We start from the raw sequence: 16,538 nt of genomic DNA, 5'->3' as shown, positions 1-16,538 counted from the left end.
AGGATCTGGCATTGCTATGAGCTGTGGTGTAGGTTGCAGATGGAGCTCAGATCCTGTGTTGCTGTGGTTGTGGTGTAAGCCAGCAGCTGCAGCTTCACTTCAACCCCTAGCCTGGGAACTTCCATATGCTGTAGGTCAGGCCTTAAAAAGAAAAAAGAAAAAAAAATTGCACATCATCAAGATGAAACTTGCTCTGTGGACAATAATGTTAAGAAAATGAGGAGTTCCCATCGTGGCGCAGTGGCTAACGAATCCGACTAGGAACCATGAGGTTGCGGGTTCGGTCCCTGCCCTTGCTCAGTGGGTTAACGATCCAGTGTTGCCGTGAGCTGTGGTGTAGGTTGCAGACGCGGCTCGGATCCCGTGTTGCTGTGGCTCTGGCGTAGGCCGGTGGCTACAGCTCCGATTCAACCCCTGGCCTGGGAACCTCCATATGCCCCGGGAGCGGCCCAAGAAATAGCAACAACAACAACAACAACAAAAAAGACAAAAGACAAAAAAAAAGAAAAAGAAAAAAAGAAAAAAGATGAGCTATAATATGAGAGACAATACATGCAAACCATATATGTGACAAAGGCTTATATCTAGACTCTACAGATGCGCCCCAACTTACAACAGTTCAACTTAAGCTTTTTTTTTTTTTTTTTTTTTTTTGGCTACACCCTTAGCATGTGGACATTTCTGGGCCAGTTATCAAACCCATGCCACTGTAGTGACCCGAGCCACTGCAGTGACAACATTCAGTCCTTAACCTACTTTGCCACACGGGAACTCCCAAACTTAAGATTTTTTGAATTTACAATCGTGTGAGAGCGATACACATTCAGCAGAAACTGTACTTTGAATTTATAATTTTGATTTTTTCCCAGGTTAGTCATATGCCGTATGATGCTCTTGTGACGTTGCAGCCGCGAGCTACATGAACCTGAGAGTAAACACCCCTAACGCACGCACATTCTCTACCCAGACAGCCCTTCTGTTTTTCACTTTCAGGAGAATATTTAATAAATACGAGATATTCAACACTTTATTATAAAGTAGGTTTGTTTATTTATTTACTTATTTAGTCTTTTTAGGGCCAAACCTGTGGCTTACGGAGGCTCTCAGGTTAAGGGTGGAATTGGAGCTGTAGCTGCTAGCCTACACCACAGCCACAGCAATGCCAGATCCTTAACCCACTGAGCAAGGCCAGGGATCGAACCTGCGTCCTCATGGATGCTCGTCAGATTCATCTCCCCTGAGCCATGATGGGAATTCCATTAAAATAGGTTTTGAATTAGACTATTTTGCCCAGCTGTAGGCCCATGTAAGTATTCTGAGCACACTGAAGGGAGCCTAGGCTAAGCTGTGATTCGATAGGTTAGGTGTGTTAAATGCATTTTCCAACTTAAAATCTTTTCAACTTACAATGGGTTTTTGGGGACATAACCACATCATAAGTCAAGGAAGATCTGCATGAAGACTCCCTCAACTCAAGAGTAAAGGAACAAACAATCCAGAGTCCCCATTGTGGCTCCATGATAACAAACCTGACTAGTATCCCTGAGGATGCGAGTTCGATTCCCAGCCCACTTAGTAGGTTAAGGATCCAGTGTTGCTGTGAGCTGCGGTGTAGGTTGCAGATACAGCTTGGATCTGGCATTGCTGTGGCTGTGGTGTAGGCCGACAGTTGCAGTTATATATGCTGCAGGTGTGGCCCTAAAAAGATTTTTAAAAAAGGGAATTCTTTTTGTGGCTCAGTGGTTAACAACCCTGACTAGGATCCATGAGGATGTGGGTTCGATCCCTGGCATCGCTCAATGGGTTAAGGATCTGGCGTTACCATGAGCTGTGGTGTAGGTCGCAGACTCGGCTTGGATCCCGAGTTGCTGTGACTGTGGCTGTTACAGCTCTGATTCTACCCCACAGCAAGGCCCTAAAAAAAAAATAAATAAATAAATAAATAAAAAAGAAAACAATCCAATTAAGAAACCAACAACAGGCTTGACAGACACTTCACCAGAGAAGATGCATGGATGGAAAATGTCCAAGAGTCCTGGGGCTGCCACATAGCAAAGCACCCCAACTGGGGGCTTAACACTATGGAAAGTTGTGGTTTTCCTTCACAGACAGTTTTGGAGGCCAGAAGTCCAAAATCAAGGCGTCAGCCTGAAGCCATGCTTTCTTTCTCAGCTTACTGTGGGTCCAGTGTTCCTTGGGGTTCTTTGTTTTGTCTTTCGTCTTTTTTTTCAGGGCAGCACCCGCGGCATATGGAGGTTCCCAGGCTAGGGGTCTGATAGGAGCTATAGCTGCCAGCCTACACCACAGCCACAGCAACGCTGGATCCTTAACCCACTGAGCGAGGCCAGGGATCGAACCCGAACCCTCATGGTTTCTTGTTGGATTCGTTTCCGCTGCACCACGACGGGAACTCCCCTTGGGGTTCTCTGGCTTGCAGCTGCATCCATCCAGTCTCTGGCTGCATCTTGGCTTTCCTCACCCGGTGTTCTCTCTGTATGTTTTTTTGTTTGTTTTTGGTCTTTTTGCCTTTTCTAGGGCTGCTCCTGCGGCATATGGAGGTTCCCAGGCTAGGGGTCGAATCGGAACTGCAGCTGGTGGCCTACGCCAGAGCCACAGCAACTCGGGATCCGAGCTGCATCTGTGACCTACACCACAGCTCACGGCAATGCCACATCCTTAACCCACTGAGCAAGGCCAGGGATCGAACCCACAACCTCATGGTTCCTAGTCAGATTCGTTAACCACCAAGCCAAAACGGGAACTCCCAGGCAGGTGTTCTCTCTGTGTGCACCTGTCTCAGTGTCTCCTTTCTTCTTCTAAGGACACCGGTCATGTTGAATTAGGACTCACCCTAACAGAGTACGGAGTATGACCTCATCTTAACCTGATTATACTTGCAAAGATCCAATTTCCAAATAGCATCACATTCACAGGTGGGGGGGGGCACAGGGAGTGAGTGACGTCAACATATCTTTCTGGGGGAAACAATTTTGCAGTCTCATAAAGTTTTACATACATTTACCACATGGCCTCTTCTAGGCATTTACCCTAGAGAAATAAATACATGTCTGTGTAAAAACCTGTAGGCACATGTTCGCAGCAGCTTTATTTGTAATAGCCCATACAGGAAACAACCCATTCCATATGATGGAATATTACCTGGTAATAAAAATACTTGGCCATGGAGTTCCCGTTGTGGCACAGTGGTTAACGAATCCGACTAGGAACCATGAGATTTCGGGTTTGATGCCTGGCCTTGCTCAGTGGGTGAAGGATCCGGCGTTGCCGTGAGCTGTGGTGTAGGTTGCAGACGTGGCTCGGATCCCGCGTTGCTGTGGCTCTGGTGTAGGCTGGCAGCTACAGCTCCGATTCCACCCCTAGCCTGGGAACCTCCATATGCCGCGGAAGTGGCCCTAGAAAAGGCAAAAAGACAAAACAAACAAACAAACAAACTTGGTCGTAAAAAGTAATAAACTACTGGGAGTTCCCGCTGTGGCACAGCGGAAACAAATCTGACTAGTAACCATGAGGTTTCGGGTTCGATCCCTGGTCTTGCTCAGCGGGTTAAGGATCTGGTGTTGCCGTGAGCTGTGGTGTAGTTCGAAGACGTGGCTCAGATTTGACCCCTAGCCTGGGAACCTCCATACGCTGTGGGTGTGGCCTTAAAAAGAAGAAAAAAAATGAGTACTTGTAAAAAGTGATGAAATCTGAGAAAGTTCTGTAGTTTTGTTGTGCCAACGTCAACTCCCAGGTTCTAACTGTTCTCTGGTTGTGTAAGGTGTTACCAGTGGGGGAAGCTAGGCGGAAGGGACCCAGACATTTTCCTTACTTTTTAAGCAACATCAGTGCATCTAAATACTTTGAAAATAAAAAGGTTTTTAAAATGTCCTCAGGAGTTCTGCTGTGGTGCCGTGGGTTAAGGATCCACTGCTGCAGCAGCCACATAGGTTACAACTGTGGCTCGGATCCGTTCCTGGCCTGGGAACTCCAGATGCCAGGAGGCAGCCAAAAAAAAAAACCATGTGGCGTGTCAGATGCCCAAGGCTGGCACTGAAAAAAAGGAGCCGGAAGCCCACGCAGGGTTAAGGCAATTCACGCGTTCACAGGCTTTTCTGTACCCCCTGCCTGGTCTCTAGCCTTAGGTCTCATGGGAAGAGATCGGAAACACCGCTGGTCTAGGGGTTCAGTCCCAGTTTCACTGTCAGGCTCTGGCCCGAAACAGGGCTGGACCAGACTGCCTGTGCACCAGCGTGGGCCCTGGGTCGGGCAGCTGGATGGAAACGGGGCTCTCCACTCCCTAGCGGTGCAGCCGGCAGGAAGCTGCTTCACCTCTCAGACATCAATCCAAACTCTGTGTTTGACTTGTCGTTTCCACTCGTAGAGGGAGGCTACTCATCACACCACTTCTCTGGGTGGTTGTGGGGAGCATGCAAGCGGATTTGATGGGCACCTCTTTAGGAACAGGTTTAGGGGCCTTGCTGCCGCAGCTGCTGGTCCCCAGCTTCCTCTCTGGGGAACAAGAGGGAAACCACACGCTCACAACAGGGTGGCCTGATGGAGACACATGGTCAGAGAAGGCCAGCGAGGGAGGGGACATGGCCACAGAGAGACCACGAAACCCCAAGAGACTCAGAGACACAGAGAAAGGAAAGACTCAGATGAGAGAGGCCCAGAGACTGGGAGCATGAGGGACACGGAAGAGGAGGGGCAACCCTCGGGAGTGAATACCCACACCGGCAGCGGCCAGGGTCAAAGCCCAAGGCTGGGAGCAAAGCAGAGATGGGTTCTGGATGTCCAGCCTGGGAAGAGCAACTGTGTGTAGAAGAAGCCTCCATCTGGAGCCTGGGAGCCTGGGAGCCTGGGCTCCACACCTGGTCTTGTGCTCACCACCCACTCTGCCCAGCCCACGCTACCTTCGTCTTTCATTTAAATGCCAAGGGGCTGGGCCCTGAGGCTCAATTTCCCATCTGCAAAATGGGGAGTTCCTGTCGCGGCTCAGCAGAAATGAATCTGACCGGCATCCATGAGGATGCAGGTTTGATCCCTGGCCTTGCTCAGTGGGTTAAGGATCCAGCATTGCCATGAGCTGTGGTGTAGGTCGCAGACATGGCTCGGATCTGGCGTTGCTATGTCTGTGGCATAAGCCAGTGGCTGCAGCTCCAATTTGACCCCTAGCCTGGGAACCTCCACATCTCGCAGGTGTGACCCTAAAAAAAAAAAAAAGGGCCACATGCACCTTGTGTTGGTCATGTGGGCTGAGACCACATCTGCTGTCACAGGGTCCCAAGATATTTGTACACCCGTGTTCACAGAAGCATGATTCACAACAGCCAAGACACGGAAACAACCTAACTATCCACTGATGGATGAATGGATAAGAAAAATACAAACATAGATACAATACATAAATACACAGAACGTATTTTATGTAGATACATAACATAAATAGATAGGCTGGAATATTATTCAGCCTTAAAAAGGACAGAAATTCTGACACATGCCACAGCATCGAGGAACCCTGAGGACATTATGCTAAGTGAAATAAGCCAGGCACAAAAAGACAAACACTGTGTGATCCATTTACATAAGGGAGTTAGAGTTGTCAAATTCATAGAGATAGAAAGGAGAATGGCAATTGCCAGGGACTGGGGGAGAAGCTATTGTTTAGTGAGTACTTAAAAATATTGCTGTTTGGGAGTTCCCGTCCTGGCTCAGTGGTTAACAAACTCGACTAGCATCCATGAGGACTCGGGTTCTATCCCTGGCCTTGCTCAGTGGGTTAAGGATCCGGCATTGTCATGAGCTGTGGTGTAGGCTGGTGGCTACATCTCTGTTGGACCCCAACCCCGGGAACCTCCATATGCCATGGGCATGGCCCGAAAAAGACAAAAGAGAGAAAAACAAACAAACAAAAATATTGCTGAGGTCCGGAAACTTTTGCATTCCACGCGTACAGCCAAAAACATAAAATAAATGTTCACTCTGTACATTTTATGTTATGTGTATTTTATCACCCTAAAAAAAGTGGGGGGGTCACCGTTTACTTGTGGAAAAGTAGTACAGCTGCAGACTGTCCTCTATAACTGTAAAGAGCAACTGAGCCAGTGAATATTAAAAGGCTTAAGATAGGAGACAAAAAAACAAAAACAAAAACAAAAAAGGAGTTCCCATCGTGGCGCAGTAGAAACAAATCCAACTAGGAACCATGAGGTTGTGGGTTCGATCCCTGGCCTTGCTCAGTGGGTTGAGGATCTGGCGATTCCATGAGCTGTGGTGTAGGTTGCAGGTGTGGCTCGGATCTGGCGTTGTTGTGGCTCTGGCGTGGGCTGGAGGCTAGAGCTCCGATTGGACCCCTAGCCTGGGAACCTCCATATGCCGCGGGTGTGGCCCTAAAAAGGACAAAAAAGACAAAAATAAAAATAAAAGGCTTATGGGGAGTTCCCATCATGCTGGTGGAAATGGAAAGACTCTCTGCCCTCATCTTGACTGCTCCGGCCCCTCAGCTTCACCTGGGTGCCAACCGCAGGGACAGGGACTGTGGCAGGATCTTGGGCGTCACTCATCTCATGAGTCGGGCGGGGGGCGGGGGGAGGTGGGGGGAGGCAGAGTGACCTGTAGAGAAAGCACCCCAGGACGTAGCACCTACCCTATTGCCCCTCACCCGTCAAGAGCATCAGTGTGGCTGGCCTGACAGATGGCCTCCAGAAAGTGGAGGGACGGGCACAGAGGACTGGGGACTAGGAACCGACTAGGAACCATGAGGTTGTGGGTTTGATCCCTGGCCTTGCTCAGTGGGTGAAGGATCCCGTATTGCCGTGATCTGTGGTGTAGGTTGCAGACGTGGCTCGGATCCCGCGTTGCTGTGGCTCTGGTGTAGGCTGGCAGCTTCAGCTCCGATTAGACCCCTAGCCTGGGAACCCCCATATGCCGTGGGAAGCGGCCCAAGATATGGCAAAAGGACAAAAGAAAAGAAAAGAAAAGAAAAAGGCTTATGATAGGGCTGGGCCGGCGGGGTGGAGGGGGTGGAAAGCTGGGGGAGGGGGGGGTTGGGGTGGTCCTTGGGCATCCCAGCCAGGACCAGAAGCAGATTTCCTTCCCCACCTGGAGCCACTGGCAGGGCTCCCCAAACACCTAAGGACCTTGGAGAGCAGATGCGGCCCCTAGGAGTCCTTATGCAGACAATTTTCACTTTGGCTCCCAGGTTTGGGCATTCCTGGATCTGAAAGAGACACCACCAGCGACCCTTCCTCAGCAAGACACAATCACTGAATTGTAACTTATTCATCAGCCACTGCCTACAGCCCTGGGTCGGTCCTCCTTCCCTGCCCGCACCTTGGCTCTGAATTTGTAAAGAGAAGAGAGGGGCCCCTGCCTCCTTTCGGGCCTTGGGGTCCAGCTGGCCTGCCTTCACCCCTCTTGTAGGTGATGAGACTATGGAGAAGCTTTTACCTTGCGGAGCTGCAGCTGCGAAGCAAGCGGTGGAGACTGGATTTACTCCTAGTAGAGGTGGGTGGTGACGGCGAGAAGCCCCACCCTTTCCCAAGAAGGCGCCTGATTGGTGGAGGGCTCCGGGGGCGGGGCAGCTCTAGGGCTATATAAATACACTCGCTGGGTTGGAACGCAACGCTGTAGGTAACTCCTGAGCTCAGGTAAGGCAGACTGGGCTGCTTGTGGGAACTTAGATGGAGCGCCCCCCACCCCGGTTGACCAAGGGGTGGAGGAGGGGACCGTCCTCTGAGTTCCATAGTTGGCATCTCTTTCTTCGTAGCTCAAAATGTTTGCCGTAGCCCTACCTCAACTTGCCCTCAACGCCAGTATTTGCTTAATAATGTTCCTCTCTCAAGGCCTCAATTTTCCCTCTGCGAAGTCAGAGGTTGGTGGTTCTTTGGCGGCTGAGGCTTTGGAGCCGGGGAGAGGGCGCCTCCTTGTGAGTTGGGAGGCAAAAGAAGCTGTTACTCCTTGGCTTTGGGGCTCAGACAGGCTCCGCCTTGAAGTGGCCCTAAGACCTCCATGCTTCAGCTTCTGTGTTTGCAAAATGAGTCTACCTGCCAGGATGAAATAAGATAATGTCATTAAAGCATTTAACACAGCTCCAGGCACTTAGGCCGGGCTTGTTGCTGCTGCTGTTACTCTCTGGGCTGGTCTGGGGTACCAGGAAGTGGGGGGGACAGACTGCTGCAGCCTCCAGGAATTCTGCTTTTCTGACCTCCCCCATCTCACTTCCCTTCTGCTCTGAGCCCCCAGTCCTCTGTGCCCGTCCCTCCACTTTCTGGAGGCCATCTGTCAGGCCAGCCACACTGATGCTCTTGACGGGTGAGGGGCAATAGGGTAGGTGCTACGTCCTGGGGTGCTTTCTCTACAGGTCACTCTGCCTCCCCCCACCTCCCCCTGCCCCCCCCGCCCGACTCATGAGATGAGTGACGCCCAAGATCCTGCCACAGTCCCTGTCCCTGCGGTTGGCACCCAGGTGAAGCTGAGGGGCCGGAGCAGTCAAGATGAGGGCAGAGAGTCTTTCCATTTCCACCAGCACCAGGAACTCCAGGCCTTCCTCAGCCTTCTGGGTGAGTCCACTTGGGGGCCAGTGGCGAAGGGGTGGTGGGGACCGAGGGTGAACAGTCTCTGTCCCTTCCCTTCTCAGCCGTGACCTGGTTTGGCAGGTGGAGGGATGGTGTCAGGTCAGAAAGTGGAGGCTTGGGCTTTGCCACTTCTGACGCCACTCTTGTCCTGTTGGGGGTGGATGGCAACTCCCAGCCACGTTCCTCTTCTCTACCCCCAGAGCACAGTTACCTCCAGGATTTCCTCTCCAAAGATCCCTGTTTCCAGATTTCAGATAAGGTGAGAGGCCACAGGGCGGGTAGAGGCCAGGCTTCCTTGGGGGAAGCTGGAATTAGTGGGGCTTGAGTGCTGCTAATTCATTGGATCCCCTGGTCTGGAGGGGGAGCGCCTCCCTTTTAAACCCTTGTCTTTACAGGCTCCTTCCCACCATTTAACCTGGATTTTCTCTCCACTGCCCTCCCCCAGAACTCCCTTGGGTGCAGACAGGCCTGGCACACCCCCACCCCCAGGGCCTAACTCTAACTCTTCCCATTTCCTTCTTTCTTTCTTTCTTTTTGAACTTCTCTTCTATAGTTTTGCCAGTTTTCCAATTGAGCTTCAAACTGATCCCAACCTATGTGCCCAGCAGAAAATTATTACCCTTTTATGTTGTTTTTGTTTTTGTCTTTTCCAGGGCCGCACCCGAGGCATATGGAGGTTCCCAGGCTAGGGGTAATTGGAGCTACAGCTGCCAGCCTACATCACAGCCACAGCAACTCCAGATCCAAGCTGCGTCTGCGACCTACACCACAGCTTACGACAACGCCGGATCCTTAACCCACTGAGCAAGGCCAGGGATCGAACCCGCAACCTCATGGTTCCTAGTCGGATTGGTTAACCACTGAGCCACAAAGGAAACTCCTAACTCTCCCCATTTCTGCATCTGCAGTATCTCCTGGCCATGGTGCTGGTCTACTTCCGACGTGCCAACCTGAAGCTCAGCGAGTACACCCTCAGCAATCTGTTCCTGGCACTGTGAGTGGCCCGGGCACCAGGTGGGGTCGTTCACCCAGAATTTGTAGGGTGGGGCAGAACAGATGCTTACGGCCTCTGTTCACACTGTGGCCAGGTACCTTGCAAATGACATGGAAGAAGACCTGGAGGACCCCAAATGCGTGATTTTTCCCTGGGCCCTGGGCCGAGATTGGCATCATCGAGTGTCATACTTCCTGCAGCAAAGGACCAAGCTGTGGGCACGTATGGGCTTCAGGGCCTTTGTGAGCCGCCAGAGCTGTGAGGAGGTGAGGCCCTGCCAGCATCCTGGGGTGGGGCAAAGAGGCTGGACCTTCCCCCTCCCATTTACTATCCATTCTTCTCATGCCAGGTCATGACCAAGGAGCCAACCCACTGGGCCTGGACTCGGGAGCGGCGCCCCCACCACGGCAGGGCTCAAAGGAGCTACCCGAAGGCCCAGATCCCCCTCCCCCGGGGCCCAGGCCTCTCACCACCCCACTGTCCCCTCTGTGGCATGCCTCCTCAATGCAGCCACTGCTGCCACCAGTCCCGCCCCTTGCCTATCTCATCCAAATGCCCTTCCCCAAACCCTGGGCAGCGCCGCCCTCCCTTCCAAGCTAGCGTCTCAGTGGCTGAAGACCAATGGGGCGGGGGCTTCCTCATTGTCCTGCCCACCCAGCTGCGACTGGAGCCAGGCACCTACACCCTCCGCAGTGAGCTGGGGCTGGGAGCTGGGGGGGCAGGTGTGGGGCCCAACAGAATGGGAAGGAGGGACGTGGGGCCCGGGGTCCAGCAGGCCTGGGCACGTGACCCAGCTCTGCCACCTCCTAGCATGTGAGCTTGGCAAGCGTCCTCTGAGCCTCTGCCCTTCTCCCCCCCAGTCCTCTCAAAGCCGCTGCTGTGCCCTCGGCGCTGACACTCCAAGGGTGAAGAACAGCCTGCTGACCTGATGTTCTACTGGCCGTGGCCCCACGCCCCGGCCTCCTCCAGTCTTCTTGGCCTCAGGCTGGCAGGACTGCCCATGCTCCGCGGCCCTCTCCTCTCAACCTGCCACCTGTACCCACTGTGACCTGGCTCCTCTAATAAACTCATGTCCACAGGACACCAGCTGTGCTTAGGCTCAGGCCCTGGTCTGGGTCCTCAGCCCAGGGTGGGCATAGGGAGTTATGGGGAGAGGGGGTCTACCAGGTTCAGCTACCCGTGGTTGAGACCCATGAACACAGGCCCTGTGAGAGCTCTTCCCCTCCCACTGGTGACCAGTCATTCTGAGCCTCCATCTCCCTCTTTAATACCCATGTGGATGCTGGATCCACACAGTGTAGATGGGACAAAATGAGATGAGGTATACGCAGAAGAGGGCCTGGAGCCTGCTGGACCAATAAACCTCACAAGGAGAATGGCTCCACAGTCAGTCTAGAAAAGCCTGCAGGGCCAGGTCTACTTAGGAAGAACCTTAGTGCTTGCTCTAATATGATGTGATTATTATAATACCAAGGCCCCCCCGCTGCCCAAGTAAGTAGTTCATTAACCAGGGAGCAGGAAGACCTCCAGAAGAGCTGGCATTTGCATTGGGCCTTGAACAAGATCAAGAGTGCCCATGCTGGGGTGGCAGAGATGAGGCACAGGATTCTTGAAAGGCAGTCTGGAGTGGTGATTAAAACTTAGTCTCTGGTTGGAGTTCCCATCGTGGCTCAGCGGAAACAAATCTGACTAGCATCCATGAGGACACGGGTTCGTTCCCTGGCCTCCCTCAGTGAGTTAAGGATCTGGTGTTGCCGTGAGCTGTGGCTCGGATCCTGAGTTGATGTGGCTGTGGCGTAGGCCGGTGGCTACAGCTCAGACTCGACCCCTAGTCTGGGGACCTCCATGTGTGGCCCTAAAAAGACAGGAAAAAAAAAAAAAAAGACTTAGTCTCTGGTGCCAGACAGCCGATATTCAAAATCCAGGTTTCTGTGAGACTTTTAGCTGTTACTTAATCTCCTCTACGGGATGGCCTTATCTGTCCAATGGGGATTACACTAAAAGGGAGGTCGGAGGTTTGAATGAGCTAATCCTTGAGCTAATCCTTGGAGGGTGTAGAACTACTAACTCAGGAATAGAGCTCAGATGTGGGTGTTACCGGTAGTAGAGGAAAGGCTGCCCAGAGAAAGGCTAGAAGGGCGGTTTGTATGGGGAGCGGCCACAACTGAAGACGAGAGGTCGAAAGAGTCAGGTAGCCTAGGCGTCTGGACAGTGATTCCCCTGCCTGCTCCCAAGAACCACGGAAGTAAAGCCTAGAGATTGCACACCTTATAGGCCAAGGCAAGGACTGTAAAGTGTTTTTAATAGTTTTTTCAAAATAGGTGATATATTCACGTGTATATTGTGAATTTTGTACGAGGAGTCCCCTCCTACTCCTGACTCCCGGCCACCCGGTTCCCCTCCCTAGAAGCAACGCAAGTACTAACTTATGTCCTTCCAGAAAGAGAATCTAAACCGACATAACTGAATGTGTAGCAATAAAAAAGACATATACATATACCTATATATATTTGGTCTTTGTCCCTGGTTCCGGGCACGGAGTTCCCAAAACCCTTGGAATTTCCGGAGGTCTAGGAGTGTCTTCTGTTATTCATAATGAGTGCCTCGGGATCTCAGAGTTTATGCTAATGAGGCCACTCAGGGTGGGGGCTGTCACCAGGAAAACTGATCCAGGAGGTGGGAACTTTAAGCTTCCCCACTTCCTCCAGGAGGGGTGGGGCAGGGATCTTTGGAGTTTTAGAGGGCGATTTTGGGGAGCTCTGCGCCCCTCCCCCCAGGCCCTGCCCCAAGAATCTCTTCCATTTGGTTGCTCCTGAGTTGTAGCCTTTACAATAAAATGGAAACAGTAGGTAAAGAGCTTTCCTGTGTTCTGAAGTCTAATACTGAATTGTCAAGCCTGAGAAGGGGGTGGAGGGCACCTCCAAATTTGTACTTGGGTCAGACAAGAGTGTGGGTCACCTGGGCATTTTTTTTTTTTCTTTTCTGGCTGCCCCATGGCATACGGAATGCCCAGGCTAAGGGTGGAACTGGAGCTGTAGCCATTGGCCTACACCACAGCCACAGCAATGCCAGATCCCTAACCCACTTGAGCAAGGCCAGGAATCAAACCCAAGTCCTCATGGATCCTAGTCGGGTTCGTTCACCGCTGAGCCACGACGGAACTCCTAAAATGCACATTTTTGTTTTGACACGTATACCCCTGTAAAACCATTATCATGATTAAGATAATGAACAAATCCATCACCCCCAAAAGTCTCCTCAAGCCCCTTTGACATCCCTCCCCTCCCTCCCACCTGCCAGCCCACCCCAGGCAATCACTGATTTGCTTTCTGACACTAAATTGCTGTCCTTTTCCTAGATGTCCATAGAGATGGAATTAAAAGAATGTACTTCTGTCTGGCTTTTTACACTCAAAATAATTATTCTGCGCTCCATCTGCAATTTTCCTTCTTATTGCTGAGAAGTATTCTATCACGCATGTGCGCACGCACGCACATGAGCACACCCCATAATTTGCTTATCAATTCACAATTTGTTAACGAACATTTGATTGTTTCTAGTTTTGGTTGTTACAATGAAAACTGCTATGAATCCGTGTACACGGGTCTTTGTGTGGATATATGCTTTTATTTCCCTTGAGTAAATGCCTAAAAGTGAAACAGCTGGGTCATATGATAGGTGTATATTTACTTTTCTATTTTTAAGATAGACTTTTTTTTCCCCCTGTCTTTTTAGGGCTGCACCTGCAGCATATGGAGGTTCCCAAGCTAGGGGTCGAATCGGAACTGCAGCTGGTGGCCTACGCCACAGCCACAGCCACTTGGGTTCTGAGCCCTGTCTGCGACCTGCACCACAGCTCACGGCAACGCGGGATCCTTCACCCACTGAGCAAGGCCAGGGATAGAACCCGCAACCTCGTGGTTCCTAGTCCGATTCATTAACCACTGAGCCACAATGGGAACTCCCAAGATAGACTGTTTTTTAGGGCAGTTTTAGGTTTACAAAGAAATTGCAAAGAGAGGGTAGAGACTTCTCGTATCCTGTCTGCCGGCACACACTTTTTTCGCGACATCTTGCATTAGTGTAGTATATTTGTTACCACTGATGAACCAATATTGATACATTATTACTAACTAAAGCCCATGGTTTATATTAGGATTCACTCTCAGCCTTGTGCATTCTATGGGTTCTGACAAATACATAATTATCATATATCCACGATTATAGTGTCACACAGAATAACTTCACTGCCCTAAAAAGGCTCTTTGCTCCCTTCCTCCGCCTTTCCTGAAAACTTGGCCATCACTGACCTTTTTACTATTTTCAGTTTTACCTTTTCCAGAACATCATAGAGCTGGAATCATACAATATATGGTATTCTCATACTGGCTTCTTTTTGCATTTAAGTTTCTGACATCATTCTGTAGCTTGACAGTTTGTTTCTATTTATTGCTGAATATATGTTTAACTTTTTAAAATTTTTTTTATTTTTTATTTTTGTCTCGTCTTTCTAGAGCCACACCTGTGGCATATATATGGAGGTTCCCAGGCTAGGGGTCCAATCGGAGCTGTAGCCACCGGCCTACGCCACAGCCACAGCAAAGCCAGATCCAAGCCGCATCTGCGACCTACACCACAGCTCACGGCAACACTGGATCCATGACCCACTGGGAGAGGCCAGGGATTGAACCTGTGTCCTCGTGGATACTAGTCGGGTTCGTTAACCACTGAGCCATGACAAGAACTCCTATGTTTAAGTTTTAAAGAAACCTACCAAGGAGTTCCCCTCAGGCTCAGCAGTAATGGACCCGAGTGGTATCCATAAGGACTCGGGTTTGATCCCTGGCCTCGCTTAGTGGGTTAAGTATCCAGCGTTGCCATGAGCTATGGTGTAGGCTGTAGACACGGCTTGGATCCCACGTTGCTGTGGCTGTGGTGTAGGCTGGCAGCTGCAGCTCTGATTCAACCTCTGGCCTGGGAACCTCCATATGTTGTGGGTGCGGTGCTAAAAAGAAAGAAAAAAAAGTACTAAAGAAAACTGCCAAACTATTTAACAGTTTGGTGGTATTCAGAATTCCCACCAGCAGCCTATGAGAGTTCTAGCTCCTCTACATCCTTGTTCAGTCTTTTTAATTTTAGCTATTTTGGTTTATAGTGGTGGTCCTTGTACTTACTTTAACTTGCATTTCCCCGGTGAATAATGTACTGAGCATTTTTTTCACGTGCTCATTTGCCATCCATATATCTTCTTGGGAAATGTCTATTCAAAGCTTTCACCCATTTTTATGGGATTTTTTTAAATTGTGAAACTTCTTTACATATTCTTTTTTTTTTCTTTTTACAGCCCCATCTGCAGCATATGGAAGTTACCAGGCTAGGGGTTGCTTTGGAGCTGCAGCTGCCAGCCTACGCCACAGGCACAGCAATGCTGGATCTGAGCTGCATCAGTGACATACACTGCAGTCTGTGGCAATGGTGGATCTTTAACCCACTGAGCAAGGCCAGGGATCAAAATATGCATCCTCATGGATACTATAGTGGGTTCCTAATCCACTGAGCCACAACAGGAACTCCTATATAGTCTAAATATAGTTCTTCATCAGATATACTTTTTGCAATTACTTCCTCCTAGTCTATGGCTTTTCTTTTTATTTTCATAATAGTAACTTTTGTGTGTGTGTGTGTGTGTGTGTGTCTTTTCGCTATTTCTTGGGCCACTCCCGCGGCATATGGAGGTTCCCAGGCTAGGGGTCAAATCCGAGCTGTAGCCACCGGCCTACGCCAGAGCCACAGCAACATGGGATCCGAGCCGCGTCTGCAACCTACACTACAGCTCACGGCAACACCGGATCCTTAACCCACTGAGCAAGGGCAGGGACCGAACCCGCAACCTCATGGTTCCTAGTCAGATTCGTTAACCACTGCGCCACGACGGTAACTCCCATAATAGTAACTTTTGAAAAACTAAGGGGTTTTGTTTTTGTTTTTGTTTTGGCCAAGCCTGAAGCATGCAGAAATTCAGGGCTAGGAATCAAACTTGAGCCACAGCAGCGACAATGCTGCATCCTTAGCCAGCTGGGCCACCAGAGAACTCGAAGAACTAAGTATTTTGATAAAGTTCAATTTGATTTTTTTTCTTATTGTTTGGGCTTCTTGTGTCATATTTTAAGAAATCTTTGCCAAACCCAAGATGGATAAGATTTTTCTTATGCTTTTTTCTAGATATCTTCTGGTTCTTGGGTTTATATTAGGGGAGTTCCCACTGTGGTGCAGTGGGTAAGATCCGGTGTTGTCTCTGTGATGGCGCAGGGTTAAGGATCCTGCATGGCTGCAGCTGTGGCACAGGTCACAGCTATGGCTTGGATTCGGCCCCTGGCCAGGGAACTTCCATATGCCATGGGTGCAGCCAAAAATAATAATAATAATAATAACAACAACAACAACAACAATAATGTTTACAGTTTAAGTTAAACTTTAATATGATGTATCCTAAATAGTTATCAAATCCAGGTACTTTTCTCTTGCACCTACCCCCTCACTAGTGTGAGCCACCTCCTCAGACATCCTTCTCCTTCATTTGTACAAATCTGAGCAGGCTTCTACTCAAGTAGAACAAAATCCAAACTCCCATGTGCTCCCCCCCAAGCCCTGCCACAACTCTTGTCTCCCTCCTTCTCTCTGCTCAAGCAACACTAAAAATATTTCCATTCTTCCATAAGCCAAGGCAATCAGTTCCCCTAGTGCTCCAGTTACGGGCCTTCATACCAATTCTTTCCAGTTGATCATGGGTATAAGAGCTGCATCAATGTCTGCCTCCTTCAGAGGGAGCCAAGGCCATGGGTCTTTACCATCTTATGCCCAGGTGAGCACGGAGCCCTGAACATACAGGAGGTGGTCAATGCTCATTTGGTGAATGAGTGAACACACAGCCAGCAAGAGTGACAGTCTTATGAAAGTAATTCTGAGGA

The 16,538-nt window shown here is 50.1% G+C and overlaps 1 protein-coding gene across 2 annotated transcripts; it reads left to right on the top strand.

The window, feature by feature from the left end:
• The first annotated feature begins 8,389 nt into the window (after nucleotides 1-8,389).
• Nucleotides 8,390-10,651, top strand: SPDYC (speedy/RINGO cell cycle regulator family member C). Of its 2 annotated transcripts, XM_047774096.1 has the most exons (6): nucleotides 8,414-8,561; nucleotides 8,777-8,835; nucleotides 9,485-9,570; nucleotides 9,665-9,836; nucleotides 9,920-10,262; nucleotides 10,431-10,651. In XM_047774096.1, exons 1-6 carry the CDS (start codon nucleotides 8,414-8,416, stop codon nucleotides 10,463-10,465), a joined length of 843 nt encoding a protein of 280 aa, XP_047630052.1. In that variant the 3' UTR covers nucleotides 10,466-10,651. The 2 variants fall into 2 exon arrangements, with proteins under 2 accessions (XP_047630054.1, XP_047630052.1); XM_047774098.1 differs by having other exon boundaries at nucleotides 8,390-8,561; nucleotides 9,920-10,651.
• Nucleotides 10,652-16,538: the final 5,887 nt, after the last annotated feature.

The sequence above is a fragment of the Phacochoerus africanus genome, chromosome 4, assembly GCF_016906955.1.
Source record: "Phacochoerus africanus isolate WHEZ1 chromosome 4, ROS_Pafr_v1, whole genome shotgun sequence".
Lineage (NCBI taxonomy): Eukaryota > Metazoa > Chordata > Mammalia > Artiodactyla > Suidae > Phacochoerus > Phacochoerus africanus.
Note: the sequence above shows the minus strand (reverse complement) of the source record. Positions and strands in the feature narration are given on the sequence as shown.

Bases quoted from the DNA above. Each gene is read 5' to 3' on its own strand.
- SPDYC (XM_047774098.1), top strand. From the start codon at position 8,414: ATGAGTGACGCCCAAGATCCTGCCACAGTCCCTGTCCCTGCGGTTGGC. The intron at 8,562-8,776 runs GTGAGTCCACTT...CTCTACCCCCAG, and splicing joins GGCCTTCCTCAGCCTTCTGG to AGCACAGTTACCTCCAGGAT. The intron at 9,571-9,664 runs GTGAGTGGCCCG...CACTGTGGCCAG, and splicing joins AGCAATCTGTTCCTGGCACT to GTACCTTGCAAATGACATGG.